This window comes from Silurus aristotelis, assembly GCF_946808225.1.
Source record: "Silurus aristotelis genome assembly, chromosome: 6".
Taxonomy (NCBI): Eukaryota; Metazoa; Chordata; class Actinopteri; order Siluriformes; family Siluridae; genus Silurus; species Silurus aristotelis.
The window spans coordinates 28,244,979-28,262,853 of NC_139579.1; the positions used below are offsets into that span (position 1 = coordinate 28,244,979).

General features: G+C 37.4%; 1 protein-coding gene across 2 annotated transcripts; it reads right to left on the minus strand.

Moving 5' to 3' along the window:
• Window positions 1-909: 909 nt before the first annotated feature.
• grem2a (gremlin 2, DAN family BMP antagonist a) lies at window positions 910-14,152 on the minus strand. Of its 2 annotated transcripts, XM_083544945.1 has the most exons (3): window positions 12,255-14,136; window positions 9,565-9,682; window positions 910-2,058 (listed from the first exon to the last, which is right to left on the minus strand). In XM_083544945.1, exon 3 carries the CDS (start codon window positions 2,055-2,057, stop codon window positions 1,470-1,472), a length of 588 nt encoding a protein of 195 aa, XP_083401071.1. In that variant the 5' UTR covers window position 2,058; window positions 9,565-9,682; window positions 12,255-14,136; the 3' UTR covers window positions 910-1,469. The 2 variants fall into 2 exon arrangements, with proteins under 2 accessions (XP_083401071.1, XP_083401072.1); XM_083544946.1 differs by lacking the exon at window positions 9,565-9,682 and having other exon boundaries at window positions 12,255-14,152.
• Window positions 14,153-17,875: the final 3,723 nt, after the last annotated feature.

Genomic DNA, 17,875 nt, shown 5'->3' on the forward strand with positions numbered 1-17,875 from the left:
GCACTTCAGATCAAAATTTTTGAAAGCATCAGTAAAAGATTTATTATTTGCTTCTCATATTCAGATTTTTTTTTTTTTACCACCTGAATGTTGAAGGAGGAGTTCAAAGATTAGAAAAAGTAAATAGGACACTTTTATCAACAAAAAGAATAAAAAAAATAGCAAAAGTACACCAGGGTAAGTTCATGACTAGAAACTATACACAAGATGTATTAGGGAATGACTGCTAGAGTAGACATAACGTCATTTTGTCCAAATATCAAACTTTGAAAACCGTGCAAGTAAATTCAAGCTTTTTTCTTTACTGTAACATACAATTCTGTACAACGACAGATGTATTATATAAAATTTCATGTAGATATACTTGTATTTTGTAAATAGTCACTATAATAAACTCTAATATAGTGTATATGTGTGTCAGTATTGCCAGTTTTCCAGCAATTGTCATTTCCTAAAAAAAAGAATGTCTGATAGACATGGGAGGAGACCCCGGGGAAGACCTAGGACACGCTGGAGAGACTATGTCTCCCGGCTGGCCTGGGAACGCCTCAGTGTCCCCCCGGAAGAGCTGGAAGAAGTGTCTAGGGAGAGGGAAGTCTGGGCATCTCTGCTTAGACTGCTGCCCCCGCGACCCGGCCTCGGATAAGCGGAAGAAGATGGTATGGTATGGTATGGTATGGTATGGTATGGTATGGTCTGATAGATCATATTAATGCATGTTATTCACATGGGGGCCCCAAAATCAGTCCAAGGTCCCATTTCGTGTATAATGGATACAACAGTGTCTTGTTTCACAGCAACAGTGTGTCCAAATTAATAAGAACCAATTAGAACCAGTCTTCTGTTGGCTTGACCTGATCTAAGGTGGAGTTTTGACAGCACCACACTCAGTTCATATGTGCACAGAGATATATTTTACAATGTTTACTTCAAACAATGTAAGTTCACATGACCAGGAAGTTGTACAATATGCAGATTTTTTTGTGGTCATGAGGCCATTACCAAACATGAAATCTTGAATTCCCAATGTCTGTGTAACTCTATTTTCTGTGACACAAGTGAAATAATCAGCATTCCATTGTTAAGGTGTGATGTGAAGGCCCAGGAGTTCAACTATTGTTTAAAAGACTGAATTTGAATGTCAGTACAGTCAAGCTTTTGTATCCTTGAGCGTCTTTTAACCCTCATCTTCTCAGATCAGTTGTAAGTCTGTGAGTGGACCAAAAGCATTTGCATATCAGGTTAAAGGAAATGTCTCGATAGCACCCCATTTATCAGAGCCAATTGTTATTTCTTATAGAATGTTTAAATGGTGTACATATTGCTTCTTCACAGTGCCATTTCCTGTCTGGTTAAATTCTGTCCATTTTAATATCAGTTTGTTTTTTTGGTTTCTGGCTTGTTATCTATACCACGATATGTCCATCCCTTTGTTGCACTGAGAACCATTTCCAAGTGATCCCCCTCGGTCAATGAGTCTCACTGACACTAACCGACATACACCTGCATTCCTTTATGCGTTGGACCTTCCGATGTCGGTATGGTGGATGCAACCTGGGGCAGTGAAGCCGTACTGTGAGTGTGGAGATCCGGTGAGGTTTGCAGAAAGCACAGGACTGGAAGGAAGCACCGTGGTTGGACCTAGGAGGCCGTTTTCGTCCATGGCCCCGACCATTTGTAATGGCCAGATGTCGGGGGATGTAAAACGAATTGCACTGGCCATAACAGAAGTGGTTGATGATGGTTTGGCTCACACATCCCTCGAGGCTGACTGTTTGCTTCAGGGGCTGCGTTTTACACCAGTCACTCTTCAGGTACTTCCGCTCAGTCACCACCAGCGCCTCACGACTTGACAGCAGCACTTCTTGTTTGCTTTTGTGCCGTTTTGTTGAAGGTTGCTTCAGGGATGATAGGGTGATTGAAGATGACGACAACAACTCATTGCCTTTGAGCTTGTAAGGGGAGGGGATAGAGCCTCTTGGACGGGCCTTTTTGGTTTCCATTGATGCACAGAGGGAGCAGGCCAAAATGGCAGTGAAAGCTAGTTTCCAGAACATTCTGGTAAGAAACAGAGAAAGAAGTGATAAGAATTCTTCAATCATATGCAGTTAATAGGCCTTGAGATAGTTATTTAGGAATTCAATATAAAAAAGTTATTAATAGTTTTTAAGTCTCACATAATTCTTTGAAAGTCTGAGTACCAAAAAAACTTTTGCTTGTTCTGGACTAATCTTCTCTAAAAACTGTGTTAAAGTGACTTTTTGCTTATACTTTTATGAACCAAGCATTTGAACCAAACATTTCTAATTAACAGATTAATTAGATTTAGTAGATTTAGCTGCAAAGAAAATCACAGTTTTATACAAATTTGTTTTCATGAATAAATATAGAAATTGTGTTAGTTACAAATATGTAACATTTAGATTTTTTTAAATATAAATAACATTCATGAAAGGAGTCTTCGGTTTCAGTACTTCTTTTGTGCATAACATAAAATAAAACTATATATATACAGTGAGGAAAAAAAGTATTTGAACACCCAGCTATTTTGCAAGTTCTCCCACTTAGAAATCATGGAGGGGTCTGAAATTGTCATCATAGGGGTGCATGTCCACTGTGAGAGACATAATCTAAAAAAAAAAAATCAAGAAATCACAATGTATGATTTTTTAACTATTTATTTGTATGATACAGCTGCAAATAAGTATTTGAACACCTGAGAAAGTCAATGTTAATATTTGGTACAGGAGCCTTTGTTTGCAATTACACAGGTCAAACGTTTCCTGTAGTTTTTCACCAGGTTGCACACAGTGCAGGAGGGATTTTGGCCCAATCCTCCACACAGATCTTCTCTAGATCAGTCAGGTTTCTGGCCTGTCGCTGAGAAACACAGAGTTTGAGCTCCCTCCAAAGATTCTCTATTGGGTTTACGTCTGGAGACTGGCTAGGCCACGCCAGAACCTTGATATGCTTCTTACAGAGCCACTCCTTGGTTATCCTGGCTGTGTGCTTCGGGTCATTGTCATGTTGGAAGACCCAGCCTCGACCCATTTTCAATGCTCTAACTGAGGGAAGGAGGTTGTTCCCCAAAATCTCGCAATACATGGCCCCGGTCATCCTCTCCTTAATACAGTGCAGTCACACTGTCCCATGTGCAGAAAAACACCCCCAAAGCATGATGCTACCACCCCCATGCTTCACAGTAGGGATGGTGTTCTTGGAATGGTACTCATCATTCTTCTTCCTCCAAACACGTTTAGTGGAATTATGACCCAAAAGTTCTATTTTGGTCTCATCTGACCACATGACTTACTCCCATGACTCCTCTGGATCATCCAAATGGTCACTGGCAAACTTAAGACGTGCCTGGACATGTGCTGGTTTAAGCAGGGGAACCTTCCGTGCCATGCATGATTTCAAACCATGACGTCTTAGTGTATTACCAACAGTAACCTTGGAAACTGTGGTCCCAGCTCTTTTCAGGTTATTGACCAGCTCCTCCCGTGTAGTTCTGGGCTGATTTCTCACCTTCCTTAGGATCATTGAGACCCCACGAGGTGAGATTTTGCATGGAGCCCCAGTTTGAGGGAGACTGACAGTCATGTTTAGCTTCTTCCATTTTCTAATGATTGCTCCAACAGTGGACCTTTTTTCACCAAGCTGCTTGGCAATTTCCCCGTAGCCCTTTCCAGCCTTGTGGAGGTGTACAATTTTGTCTCTAGTGTCTTTGGACAGCTCTTTGGTCTTGGCCATGTTAGTAGTTGGATTCTTACTGATTGTATGGGGTGGACAGGTGTCTTTATGCAGCAAACGACCTCAAACAGGTGAATCTAATTTAGGATAATAAATGTAGTGGAGGTGGACATTTTAAAGGCAGACTAACAGGTCTATGAGGGTCAGAATTCTAGTTGATAGACAGGTGTTCAAATACTTATTTGCAGCTGTATCATACAAATAAATAGTTAAAAAATCATACATTGTGATTTCTGGATTTTTTTTTTTTTTTAGATTATGTCTCTCACAGTGGACACGCACCTACGATGACAATTTCAGACCCCTCCATGATTTCTAAGTGGGAGAACTTGCAAAATAGCAGGGTGTTCAAATACTTATTTTCCTCACTGTATATATATATATATATATATATATATATATATATATATATATATATATATATATATATATATATATATATATATATATATATATATATATATATGTGTGTGTGTGTGTGTGTGTGTGCTTTTATTTGTATTTTTTTATTTATCAGATTTTTTTTGGTATGTGCTTTTGGAACATTCCATTACACATCTAGTGCCCATTTGCTATCATTATAATCTCCACTCTTCTGGGAAGGGTTTTAGTAATGAAGTACTGATGTAGGGTGAGGAGGTCTGGGGTGCATTCAGCGATCCAATTCATCCCAAAGGTGTTAAATTGGGTTGAAGTCAGAACTCTGTAGCTACGTTCAATTTGTTGCTGATTTTCTAAATGCTGCTAATCATAAAAACTGTATTAAAGTGACTTTTCGAATCAAACAGCTGGAAGAGCACATTTGTTTCTTTCTGATAATTCCTTTTTGATAATCAACGTAATTCTTTAAGTTTATTTAGACAAATCGATGTGTATGAAAATTGAGAGATAGCAGAGGACAGATTTAGCAGTTGCAGCTTGGTATCTTGGACCTAGCAAATGCCATTAATAAACCCCATAAGGAAAACTTCAGCATGCTTTGATCAATCAAAATGCTTTTAGGTGAAATATTTCCTTTCCCAAACAACAGCAGCATCCAATTGTTCAGGTCTCTGACTGAGCCAGTGGCAGATTAATCAGCTGCATCTTTATGTCCATGTCTCAAAGTCAGCATTAGTACTGTTTACTCCTTCAGAAGCCCTATCATTCCCTGTGCCAGTAAACATGAGCACCCATCAAAGCCAAGCAACTTTGGAACCGTGAGATCAGCAGGAAGTGGGCTTTTCTCTCTGTGGCGTGAAAGGGAAAAATAATTAGAGCCTTGCTTACACCAGCGCCGAGATATGCCATGGACACATAAACAGTCTGAGAGAACGACAGAGCCATATGAAGGGTATTGCAGCCAGACATGGGATGACTCCTTATACACACAAACCACAGCGAGACACTGGGGTCTTTTATAGAGTTTTTATAGGTTAATTAGCTTGTTGGCATGGTTTATTAAGTAATTTAATAACTGCAAGTTATTAACTTCTTCAGAGAAAGTCGTATAGAATGTCAAACACACAAAAACAAAAACATCAAAAAAAAAAAAAAAAAAAAAAAAAAACAGGTTTAAAAACAGAAGCGTGTCAATTTCTGTGTGTTTGTTTGCTCGGCTTGGTTCTTCATCTGCTCCTTTGATATCCTGGTAAATCTTTAAATTGAGGTTAACTATTTATTTAACTTTGTAGTTTTTACTTTTACTTTATTCTGATTTCTTAAAACTTGTTTTCAAGTATTATGAAATGGGTCTCATCAGAGACATTAAACTATTATAGTACATGCATACGAACACATACACACATTTGATATTTTCACTTGCTATAAGCTGATTTTGTGGTGTTGGTGCTGAAAATCGGTTTGTGCATGTGTTTGTTATTTAGCTTTTTTGGTTTATTATTGATATATGCTCAATTTATAGAATGTTTATTGTATTTTGATAAAGTTATGGCTAGAAAACCTCAATTCAACTGGAAAATACTGACAGTTAAGTTAACATTAATGTAAAATCTAATGTTTTACTGAATTCTGGCCTATGGATATATTGATTTCCACTTAAATTGATTTGTATACTGCTTTTAACAAGAAGCTCCTTATAAATAATCTAAGAACAAATTTAAGCTAGTATAAGCATTTATTCAACATATGAATTTTATTAGTTAATCTTTTTTAAAAGCCTCTTGACTTGACTTGACTTGACCTGATTTGACTTGACTTTAAATGTGTCCGTATACAGTAAGTGTATTCTTAATGAGACTGCCAGAGATGATGATGGTGTGGAAAAAACTTGAGACAATATGAGGAATAAACCATGAGAGGCACCAGACTGAACAAAAGGAATGCTTTTTCTTCTGGATTATTCTGGATATCCATTCATTATTGTTTTCTCACTATTGTAGTTATAAACTGTTCACTGAATAAAACATGACTGCAAAACTGTTTGTGGCAAATATAGTCCTAAGCCTCTTAGCAAATCTGTTCATATTAATTGCAGTCCAAAACCAAAATAAATGATCTATAATACATATAGTTTTACACAGATAATGTATTTAAATGTAAATAAGGCAATACTTTTAGCTTGATGGAAGCTGCGCTGAGGTTTCAAACTGTTCTGAAAATCTCTTTCCACCCAAACACAAAGTGTCTGAGAGTTTGTCTGAGCGTATTCAAGCCGTCTTGTTGTGTGTTTGTTGACAAGACTTTTTGGAAAATCCAGTCCGACTAAGTGGAGTTAGTAAAACAGAAAAAAGACCAACGTAAACGAAGCAATCTCCTCTATTTAAATGAGCCATGATAATAAACACATGCAGTGCTAAGCACAAACCCAGCGGAAATTCATTACCAGGAACTGTTTGACTTTTTTTTACAGCTCGGAAACCACAAGCCGCGAATACCAGCATGTTCTACACACGTGCACTCGGCCCACATCTCGGAAAGCTGATACCAGCATGCGAGTTAGCACTTCCAAGCTCTTATTACTGGCATTACGCATGCAGGGAGAACATTAAAAAACACTTTGAAGCAAAACCGCAAATAAGTGGTATGAGCACTTTTCAACAAGTATGCGTACACACATGCAGGAAAATAACAAACCGAATTATCGACGAATGGAAAATGAAAAACATCAACAAGATTTTGTTTTTAATCCTTCCAACGTGTAATTACTGACTTTAAGAGATGCTGATCAGACGTGTGCCGATGCCCACGTAGCTGCCTTCATCTCACACTTCGGAAAAAAATGTGTAAGGTGTGCCAAGGGCAATTTACACACCCTCCCTAAACATCTTCCATCAACGTGTTCCTTCACCTTGCAACTCAGAAAGATTTATTTATTTATTAATTTGAAGAAAAAATACATAATAATAATAATAATAATAATAATAATAATAATAGACAAAAAAGTATAAAATGTATATATATATATATATAAGAGCTGTCAATCGATTGAAAATTTTCATCATGATTTATCGCATGATTATCAATGCTTTATGCAAATGCAAAATATTCTTGTAAATGTTTAAAATTATTTATGGTGTTTTAAATTACGTAAATAATCAGGACACCAAACAGAACTTTTGCCATTTCTCCACAATAATCGTGTAAATTGCCGGATGTGTGTGTCATGGCGGATTTTGGTCACTGATTTGAGCACATCAGTAAAACAAATGCTTATTGGTAAATGCTTTTTTTTTTTTTTTTTTTGCTGAAGTTCATATTATTATTTTACTATGTTATTTATTTATTTATTTATTTATTTATTTATTTATTTATTTACATTACATTTGTGAATATCAACAGTTTGAATACAATTCTAAATAAAATGCCTATTTGTATATATACCATTTAATACAAATAAAATATATACAAATAAATAGAATAAATGTAGTTGATGCAATACACGTTCTATTGTATTGATAACATTGGCACGAATTATATTGATTAAGCAAAATGTAATGAATGAAACATTTCGATTACATTTTTTACATTTGTTAGACTCCATTTGGGTAATACAGATGTGTGTAAATGTGTGTGTGTGTTAGATGTAAGATTTAATTTTAAAAAGATATGATCTACTTAACTGTTAACTTGCTTATTTCAGCATACTTTAACAAATGTCTTCATTCCTTCTATCCTTCATTCATTGATTCATTCTTTTAAGAAATGCACTCAAAGTGCTAGGCGGAGACAAAAAAAAAAAAGTGGTCCGCCTCTTAATATGTTCCTGAATGAACTTAAAATTGAACTATGTTTAACATGTAAAAAGGATTGCATTCAGTACACATATGTACTGAACCTAAAGCTTTGTACCACAAAAGTTTGGTACAAATACATGTACTGCTACACCCCTATATATATATATATATATATATATATATATATATATATATATATATATATATATATATATATATATATATATATATATATATCTCACTAAATATATTTAATAAGTATCATAAACATCTATGTGGTTATATGCATTTTCCTTTTTCTATTGCATGGAACATTAGATGTGACATTGCATTAGTTTACAGCTTCATGACTTGAGTGCTTGCTCATATCACACCAAAAGATTTGCCAAATCTTTCAGGAACAGGTGGTATGTTTTAACATTGGCAAGTGATGATATCAGGTTATCAGGATATCGCCCATATTCAGATCAGGTCTCTAAAGAAATGTTGTATGCTGAAAGTCACGTCCCCTTTAAGCCCCTCCAGGTCCTAGTTCATGTCGAAGTTGAAATCATCTGCTAGGAATAATCTGAAGTCCAAATTAAACAAGATTTTGCTCAGTCACATCGAGTTACAGAGGTGACAAATCAGTGTGTCCGATGTGTTCTAGTCCTCAGATCTTATAGCGGAGCCTAATGTAGTGTGTAAGAGAATAAAGAAAGAGTGTATTAGTCTCTTCGATGGCCTTAGTTTTAATAAGCCGTGTTGGGTTACGGTGCATAGCTGTGGCTGAGGCTGCGGGCAGACAGACCAGCTGTATCCAGCACATAATACGCTTAACAACCATTTATTCAATAATATAGAGATAAACAGACACGCATATTTTTCTACTTTACTTGATATCAAATTATTTATATCTAGATCGAATCATTTGCTAAACAGTGAATATACCCAAAGCATTGTAGTTGTAATGATTTTACACAAATTAGATCCTCCCTCCCTCCCTTTCCCACTCTTCCTCCCTCTCTCACTGTCTCTCTCCCCCATACACACACTCTGTCTTTAGTGGTCGAATTGCACACAATTGTCATGGGGTATGAAGACTCCAAATAACAGGGTGGGGGACCAGTTTCACCCTGGCAGACACCAGAAAATGTAGCTTACACACGCAAAAAAAAACATGCAACTAAATACTACCAGAGACAGATTTGCCCCAATATCCCCCATCAAATGCCTCATAGAGACATTAAGCTAGCTAACATATGTAAAAGCAATGTAGAGACATTATAATAAGCAACCCCTTACTCCAACCCCCAAAAACAATCCCCTAGAATTCGGATTAAATAGATGCTAGTTTGTTGCTTCTATGTTAGTTTTTAAGGACTAGTTTTAAGACTGTAGTGTTAAATCTGCTGGAGTGATTATACTTGTTTGTATTGCCAGTAAATATTTGGCCTTTCTGTATGACCTTCTAGCTTGTGTATTATACATAAATAAAAATATTAACTAGGCTATAAATGATTTAAGTAGAATTTAAATGTATTAGCCAATATTTCCCATAATTCTTATACTTGAAATTAATGTTGATTTGACAAACAATTGGGACAAATGATTGCTTTATTTGCACAAATTCCTTAACAGCGCTCTTGCAGCATACCTGTGGGTAGATCGGCTTTGTGCTCAGGTTTTGGTTGTGCCAATTCCCACCCAAAAAATGTCACTCAGGGATCAAAGGTCAGTGGCCAGGTCGAAGTTGATCCATCCAGGAAGAGGAGCTACAGAGATGAGATGATAAGAATTACCCCACAAAGAGACACAACATCTTCCAAATAGCTCTTAGAACGAGACATTAAATACCACCTAGAGATGAATCTGTACTTAAAACCACTACCAGAAAAAGTCTTGCCCCCTAAATATATCTTAGGTTCATAGAAAAAAGAGAAATCATTCCAGGAAGAAGAAGCAGATCTGGTCCAGAGATGTAAAGATAAGAATTACCCCACAGAGAGACACATGTTTCTCTGAAATACCCTTTAGAGTCAGATCACTTTTACTAAATACCTCAAAGAAAATATTCTGTACGTCAAAAACGTGATCAAATTGCTCCATAATGCACAACTGATTCCTAGCAAAAGAATTAGATCAGCTCCAGAGATGAGGAGACAAGAATTGCCCCACAGAGAGCCCCAATTGCTCCAAATGTCACTTTGAGTCAGACTCTCAGAAACAAATCTGCATTTCGAAATATTACTAGAGATATTTGCCTCTGTATACATTGTGGGCTCTAAGCAGGAGGTACCCACAGAGAGAGATACAATTACTTCAAATACTCCCTAGGGTAAATCTTGTTCCACTAAATAACTCCCCAAAAATACATCTAAAGGTCTAAATATTTAAGAAAGCAATTTGCTTTTCTCATCGTTTTCCCTCAAATACTCCAAGAAAATACCCCTCAAAAACATTTAAATACCCCTAAGAGACAAACATCACCCTTAACTACTAATATTGTCATGTTAGCTTTCCCTTTAATTTCACTCTGGCGACAGAACACCTTTTAAATCTCCACAAACAGGTCCTCCACTTTTTTCTGCTTTTTGAACCCCCCCAAACATGGACCTTAATATCCAAGAAAGGCTTCATCTCATTTTAAATCCAAAAATCTCCAAAATGTCTTACACAACTTTATTTCCAAATAAGTTGACCACATCTTTGAAAAAACCCTATACTCCCCAAAGGACAAGTTCAGATTTGAGTCAGATTTGTCCCCAGAAGACTCTTCACGGAAATCTATCTTAGACATTCTATCCAATCCTATCCAATCTATCCAATTTATAAGGTTTGAATTTTTCTAAACAACCCCAAAGCACATACGGTGTCCACTATATATAGAACATGTACCTCACAGACACAAATTTGTCCATCTGAATACCCAGTAAAGGGGTCAATTCTTTTAAATACTAGCAATAAAACTCCATTTTAGAACTCTGTCTACTAAATACAGTCCTTTCCTCCAACTACCCCTAAGAGTCACACTCATTATTTTCAAGAAATACCCTTTGAGGGTTTTTTCCAACTACCTTGCAGACACATAAACCCCACTGGGGCAGATCTTTTCCTCTAAAATACCTGAGGATGAACAATTTTGCCAAAATATTGCACAGAAAGACACTTGTTATAGACTTTAAAGATGCCCCAGATATAGTGCTATCCCAAAACACAAAAGAAAACACATTTACTTTTAAATTGCCCCCAGAGACAGATCTCATGTTTGCTCTTATATAGGTTTTGTTTTCCCCAGTGATGGGTTTCTCCCTGGAGAAAGACCTCTGCCCCTTTGTGCCCCCTTAAAGCAAAGATACCAAACAGTGAGTAAGTACTAAATACCAACAGTGAGTAAGTACCTTTTTTAAAATGCCCTAAAGACAGACACCATGCACCTTAGACCCTATAGGGGAGCAAAAAAGCACATTATTTGAGGAAAGACCACTTCTTCTAAATACGTGTAAAAATTAGCACTTAGTCTAAACATCCCCATCCCAGAAATTCCACTTTATCCGATACCCCGCAAGAAAGACCACTTAATCTAAATACACCTTTGCCATATACCTCTTAATAAAGACTCCTTCAGCGATATACCCTCTAAGAAAGACCTCTTCATCACTGTTTCCTCCTAAATACCTCCAATCGACCAGCAAAATACATCTATTTCTATACATATCTTAATAACGGCTCTTTTAGCTATATACCCTCTAAAAAAGACCCTTTCACCTAGAGACAGCCCAGGAAACACTGTGTCCTCTTAAATACCCCCAGTCCAATGAAAAACTACATCTTCTTCCCAATATCTCCTCATAAACTTTCCTTCAGCTGTATACACTCTAAGAAAGACCCCTTCATCTAGAGACACCATGGGATACACTGTGTCCTCTTAAATACCCCCCAATCACACAGAAAAAGATATCTTCTTTCAAATATATCCTAATAAAGATTCCTTAAACTATGTACAGTCCTTATGTGAAAGACCCCTTCATCTAGAGACACCTCAGGAAACACTATGGCCTCTCAAATATAACCACACAGAGATCATCATTCAAATATCCCCTAATACAGACTTGTTCAACTATTTACCCTGATACTGGTATCCTTAGTGTCTATTGAACTGAGAAGGTGCTTTTCATCTAAACCCCCATGAAGAGGATCCCTCTGCATATATACCCTTAGAGACAAATTTGTCTTTCTAGACCCTTCCTGACTAAGCAATGAAATATCATCCTGGGATAAATGTCTCCCTCTAAATACCCCCTAAGAGTCAAATCCAGTGCCTTTAAACACACTGCAGAGACAGACCTTTTTGTTTAAATGCCCCAGAGTTGTCCTGGATCTGGCTGCTTATTGTTTTTTGATGATCAATTCCGTCTTGTCCCCTAAGTCGTTCATGCTTTATATTAAACATTCCTTTCTTCTCGGCCACTCATCAGATGCTGTTCCTCCATTTGACTCCATCTGTCCTCCATAGCGCTGAGTAAATCTCCTCTCCGAAAATCTGACACGATGTATTCAATCCGTTCAAAAGCAAAATATCTGATGGACATCAGGGACAGAGCAGAAGTGTCTCAGCTGCATCCAGTCTGTCTCTTTTTTTCTCTTTCTCTCTCTCTCTCTCTCTCTCTCTCTCTCTCCCCTCCTTTTCTCTGTACATGTGCTACTCCTCCCTACCCCCTACCCCTTACCTCACTCCCAGTTCTGAACTATATTTCTATCTAGTCTCTATTTCTATGTCTATGTCTCTTTTTTCCCAGTCTCTATTTCTCTATGTCCATGTATATCTCTCTTTCTGTCCTAATGTCTAACTTTACCTCCTTTCATTCTCCTAATGGTCCACTACATCTCCACTCATTCTGTTTTCTTTTTTTTCTTCTTCTTCTTTCTACCTGTTTATTTCTCTTTGTATCCGTGTCCCTCATGATTAACCCTCAGTCTCTTTCCCTCAACATTCCATTCTCTTTTCATTTATTTCTATAATTTCTCATCTTTCTTCTATTCACTACCTCTCTCACTGTCCCGCTTTCATCACATTCCGTCTTTCCGTCTCCATTTAGTGTCCCTATCTTAGTTATCCCTTTTTCTTTCGCTCGGAGTCCAACTCTATATTCTTCACGGTCTCAATTTTTTCCTTTCCTTCCTTTTGTGTCCCTTTCTATCTCATCTCTGATCCGTTGTCTCTCAGTGTGCCTCTCTGTCTCCTTTTATTCTTGCAGTGTCTCCCTTTTCCTCTTACCTATCTGTGTCCCTCTGAAACTCTTTCTGATATATTTCTCTCAGCATCCACCTCAGTCTCCTTTACTAGGCATCCTTCTCTTTCTTTCTTTATTTCTCTATGTCTCTCATAATTTCATTCAGTACCACTCTCTATCTGCTTTTCTTACTTAGTGACTATCGTTTCTATTTCTATATCTCCTTTTTTCTCCCTTTTCTCTTTTTTTTATTTATATCTCTCCTATATCTCTGCCTCTTCTCTGTTGCGCTGTGTTCTTCTCTGTTGTGTCTCTTTCTCTCAATGTCCATCTCTTTCTTTTCTCTTTTTAACATACATCCTCACTTTTTTTTTTACTTTGTCTTAGTTTCCCTCGCTGTATTCTTTCTTTTTCCTAGTGTCCTATTCTATTTCTTCTCGTTTTCTCACTGTCCTGTTTTCTCTTATTTATGAGTGTTGCTCTCTCTATCTCTCTCTCTCTCTCTCTCTCTCTCTCTCTCTCTCTCTCTCTCTCTCTCTCTCTCTCTCTCTTTTCTTTTTTCTCTTAGTATACCACTCTGTCTTTTCTATTTCTCTGTGTCCCTCTCAGTATCTTTTCTCTTTCCTCTTTCTCACACTGTCCATCTCTGTCTTTTCTCTTCCTGTCAGTGTCCCTTTCTACAGTATCTTTTCTCTTTCTCTGTGTCCCTCTCTGTCTTTTCTGTTTCTCTTAGTCTTCCTCTCTGTTGTTCCTCTTTTGCTAAGTGTCTTTCTCTGTTTCTTCTCTTTCCATCTGTCTCTCCTTTCTGTCTTCTCTTTTTCTCTCAGTGCCCCTTTCTTTTTCTCTTTCTCTCTGTGGCACTCTTTGTCCCTTTTCTATCTCTCAGTGTCTCTCTTTGTCTCTTTTCTTTCTCTCAATATCTATTAGTATCTCTCTTTCTCACAGTGTTTCTCACTGCATCTCTCTGTCTCTTCTCTTTCTCTCACCGCCTCTCTCTGTCTCTTCTCTTTCTTTCACTGCCTTTCTCAGTCTTCTCTTTCTCTCAGTGTCTCCCTCTGTCTCTTCTCTATCTGTTTTTCCTTAACCATAAGGAGTCTATTTGAGAGAAGCTGTTTCAGAATAAATTAAATGGTGAATTGTTTTCTCACAAATGGTGGTGATTGTACGCGTTTTCTTGCTCCCAGTTTCTTTCCAAACACACGCTATGTTTGTGTTGTAATATTTGCATTGTATGACTGTTGCGTGCCAGCTCTGGGTTAAACATTCAGTTGTTAACTTGTAAAATATGAATTGTCCGTTGAGGTTTTCTGTGCAACCGTGATACTGAGCACAATAACAAACAAGTTTAAACACGAAAGACTTCATTTTCACATTTTTTTCTCACTTTGAGCCAGCCTGTTGTTTGTTTAGAGCTTAAATTTCCCATGAATCATTGTTACATTTAGTTGAGAAATCTGTAAATGTTGTTTCCTTCTGAGACTCAGCAGTTGTTTCTGTGAACGCTTGCACACTGTTTTTGCAGGAAAAAAATAAATATAGCAAAAAGCTTCACAATCACACACACACACACACACACACACACACACACACACACACACACACACACACACACACACACATAAAAAAAAAAATTAATTGTATGTATTATATTTTAGTAATATTTAATCAGATTAGCAATAATAAATAAAAAATTTTGAAGCTTCTGTCAGGTTAAAATATTGTATTCTCATTGATGCAATTTTCACTTTCTCTGGTTTATGTAAATTGACCACACTATTACGAATTCTATTAATTATGCTTGATCAGACTATTTCACACACACCCACACAGTCTATATATCAGTTTTAATATGAATTATAAACAATGCTCTACCCTGTACAATACTAATTGTGGTGCTTTGCCTAAAAATAATATAATATGTGTTAATAAATAATAATAATATCTACACCTAAATATTTTACTGCAGTGACTGATAAATTATTTTATTTTTGGAAAAAAAAGTTGTTGGCCTGTTTGGCATGAGCAATCATTTAAACAGAATTGTCGCCATCTAGTGATTGAAAAAAAAATACATTAATTTTTATGAGTCCAAATTCCCACAGGTTGTATAAATGTATGTATGTATGTATGTATGTACCAGTGGTGGGCGGCCAGGGCAGCAAAGCCTTCTCTGCTGGCCTAAACACTATCAGAAGCACTGACCTACATTTACAACCTAAATTCTAATGTTTGTTCCATTAAATTGTATTAATTTATTCCCAACAGTTTATTCTCTTCATTTCGTAGCATTTCTCTTGGCTGCACTGCTTCCAGTACGTGTATGTGGATGTTAGATTTGATCTTTGACATACTTAAAAAGAAACTTTCAAGAAAAGCTAGACATCGTGAGGAGGTCAGCCAACCCCGAAGCTAGCTAGCTAGCGTGTCTTAACCCGGGAAAGGGTTTGTTTACCACTTCCAGACCAGTAAATACGAGCCGTACCACTGATTACAGCCTCTGAGGAGCGGTGCAAATTATGAGTCTGCATCTCTGGGTGAGTAGGTTGTATTTTATTTACATTTTTAATGTTTTTGTTATGTTATTAGACAAATATTGATTTTAAACTGCTCCAGATGATGTAGGTGCACAGTTGCGGTTGTAGTGTAGAGGTTTGGAGTTGTCCTAACTGGTTTTCTTGCTTTAGTAAAATGGTATTGACTCCCATATGTGAAATGTTTCTTTCTCTGTAATGCCACACGTTGTTATATTGTGTTTTTGTATAGAATTGATGGTTTCTATAATTGCGACGTGATAGTGGTGGTATTAAGAGGTGGATTAAGTCGGGTAAGTCCCTACTGAAAGCACAGGTACCAAATGCATGGCCCGCCACTGATTTGTATGTATGTATGTATGTATGTATGTATGTATGTATGTATGTATGTATGTATGTATGTTTGTACACATACACATACTTCCATACATATACATATACACTCACCGGCCACTTTATTAGGTACACCTTACTAGTACCGGGTTGGACCCCCTTTCGCCTTCAGAACTGCCTTAATCCTTCGTGGCATAGATTCAACAAGGTACTGGAAACATTTCTCAGAGATTTTGGTCCATATTGACATGATAGCATCACGCAAGATTTGTCGGCTGGACATCCATGATGCGAATCTCCCGTTCCACCACATCCCAAAGATGCTCTATTGGATTGAGATCTGGTGACTGTGGCGGCCATTTGAGTACAGTGTCATTGTTGTACAGTGTCATTGTCATGTTCGCGCTTTATGACATGGCGCGTTATCCTGCTGGAAGTAGCCATCAGAAGATGGGTACACTGTGGTCATTAAGGGATGGACATGGTCAGCAACAATACTCAGTTAGGCTGTGGCGTTGACACGATGCTCAATTGGTACTAATGGGCCCAATGTGTGCCAAGAAAATATCCCCCACACCATTACACCACCACCACCAGCCTGAACCGGTGATACAAGGCAGGATGGATCCATGCTGTCATGTTGTTGACGCCAAATTCTGACCGTATCATCCGAATGTCGCAGCAGAAATCGAGACTCATCAGACCAGGCAACGTTTTTCCATCTTCTATTGTCCAATTTTGGTGAGCCTGTGTGAATTGTAGCCTCAGTTTCCTGTTCTTAGCTGTCAAGAATGGCACCCGGTGTGGTCTTCTGCTGCTGTAGCCCATCCGCCTCAAGGTTCGACGTGTTGTGTGTTCAGAGATGCTCTTCTGCATACCTTAGTTGTAACGAGTGGTTATTTGAGTTACTGTTGCCTTTCTATCAGCTCGAACCAGTCTGGCCATTCTCCTCTGACCTCTGGCATCAACAAGGCATTTGTGCCCACAGAACTGCCGCTCACTGAATATTTTCTCTTTTTCGGACCATTCTCTGTAAACCCTAGAGATGGTTGTGCGTGAAAATCCCAGTAGATCAGCAGTTTCTGAAATACTCAGACCAGCCCGTCTGGCACCAACAACCATGCCGCGTTCAAAGTCACTTAAATCACCTTTCTTCCCCATTCTGACGCTCGGTTTGAACTGCAGCAGATCGTCTTGACCATGTCTACATGCCTAAATGCATTGAGTTGCTGCCATGTGATTGGCTGATTAGAAATTTGCGCTAACGAGCAGTTGGACTGGTGTACCTAATAAAGTGGCCGGTGAGTATATAATTCCATACACTTAACCACGGACATGAATTCATACATAAATACATTCATAGATATATAAATAGACATGCATACACACATACATACATACATACTGTATGTTATTGTACTAAATGCCTGTCTAAAGTTTGGAAACACCTAGTCTTTCACTGGTTTTGAGAGACACATGAATGTTCCTTTGTTTATATGCAATAAACAAGTAACTTAGTGGTATAAAAACAGAAAAACTATACAAATATACAGATGTTCTACTTTATTCTCATTGAAAACTCCTTCCTCAGCATAAATAACAGCTTTACACACTCTTGCCATCTAGACAGTTTGTTCCTCCAAACATCTGGCTGAAATACATTGCCATACCTCTTGTAAGACTTGCCAAAGATGTTCTTTAGTAATATGTATGTACAGTAGGTATGTCCATTCATATGTATACGAGTGTTTACCAATGTATTTATGTCTGTTTATATATTTGTAAATGTATTTAATTATTTGTATTATATATATATATATATATATATATATATATATATATATATATATATATATATATATATATATAT

What these genes read in the sequence shown, in the direction of transcription:
- grem2a (XM_083544946.1), bottom strand. Translation starts at nt 2,057, where the DNA reads ATGTTCTGGAAACTAGCTTTCACTGCCATTTTGGCCTGCTCCCTCTGT.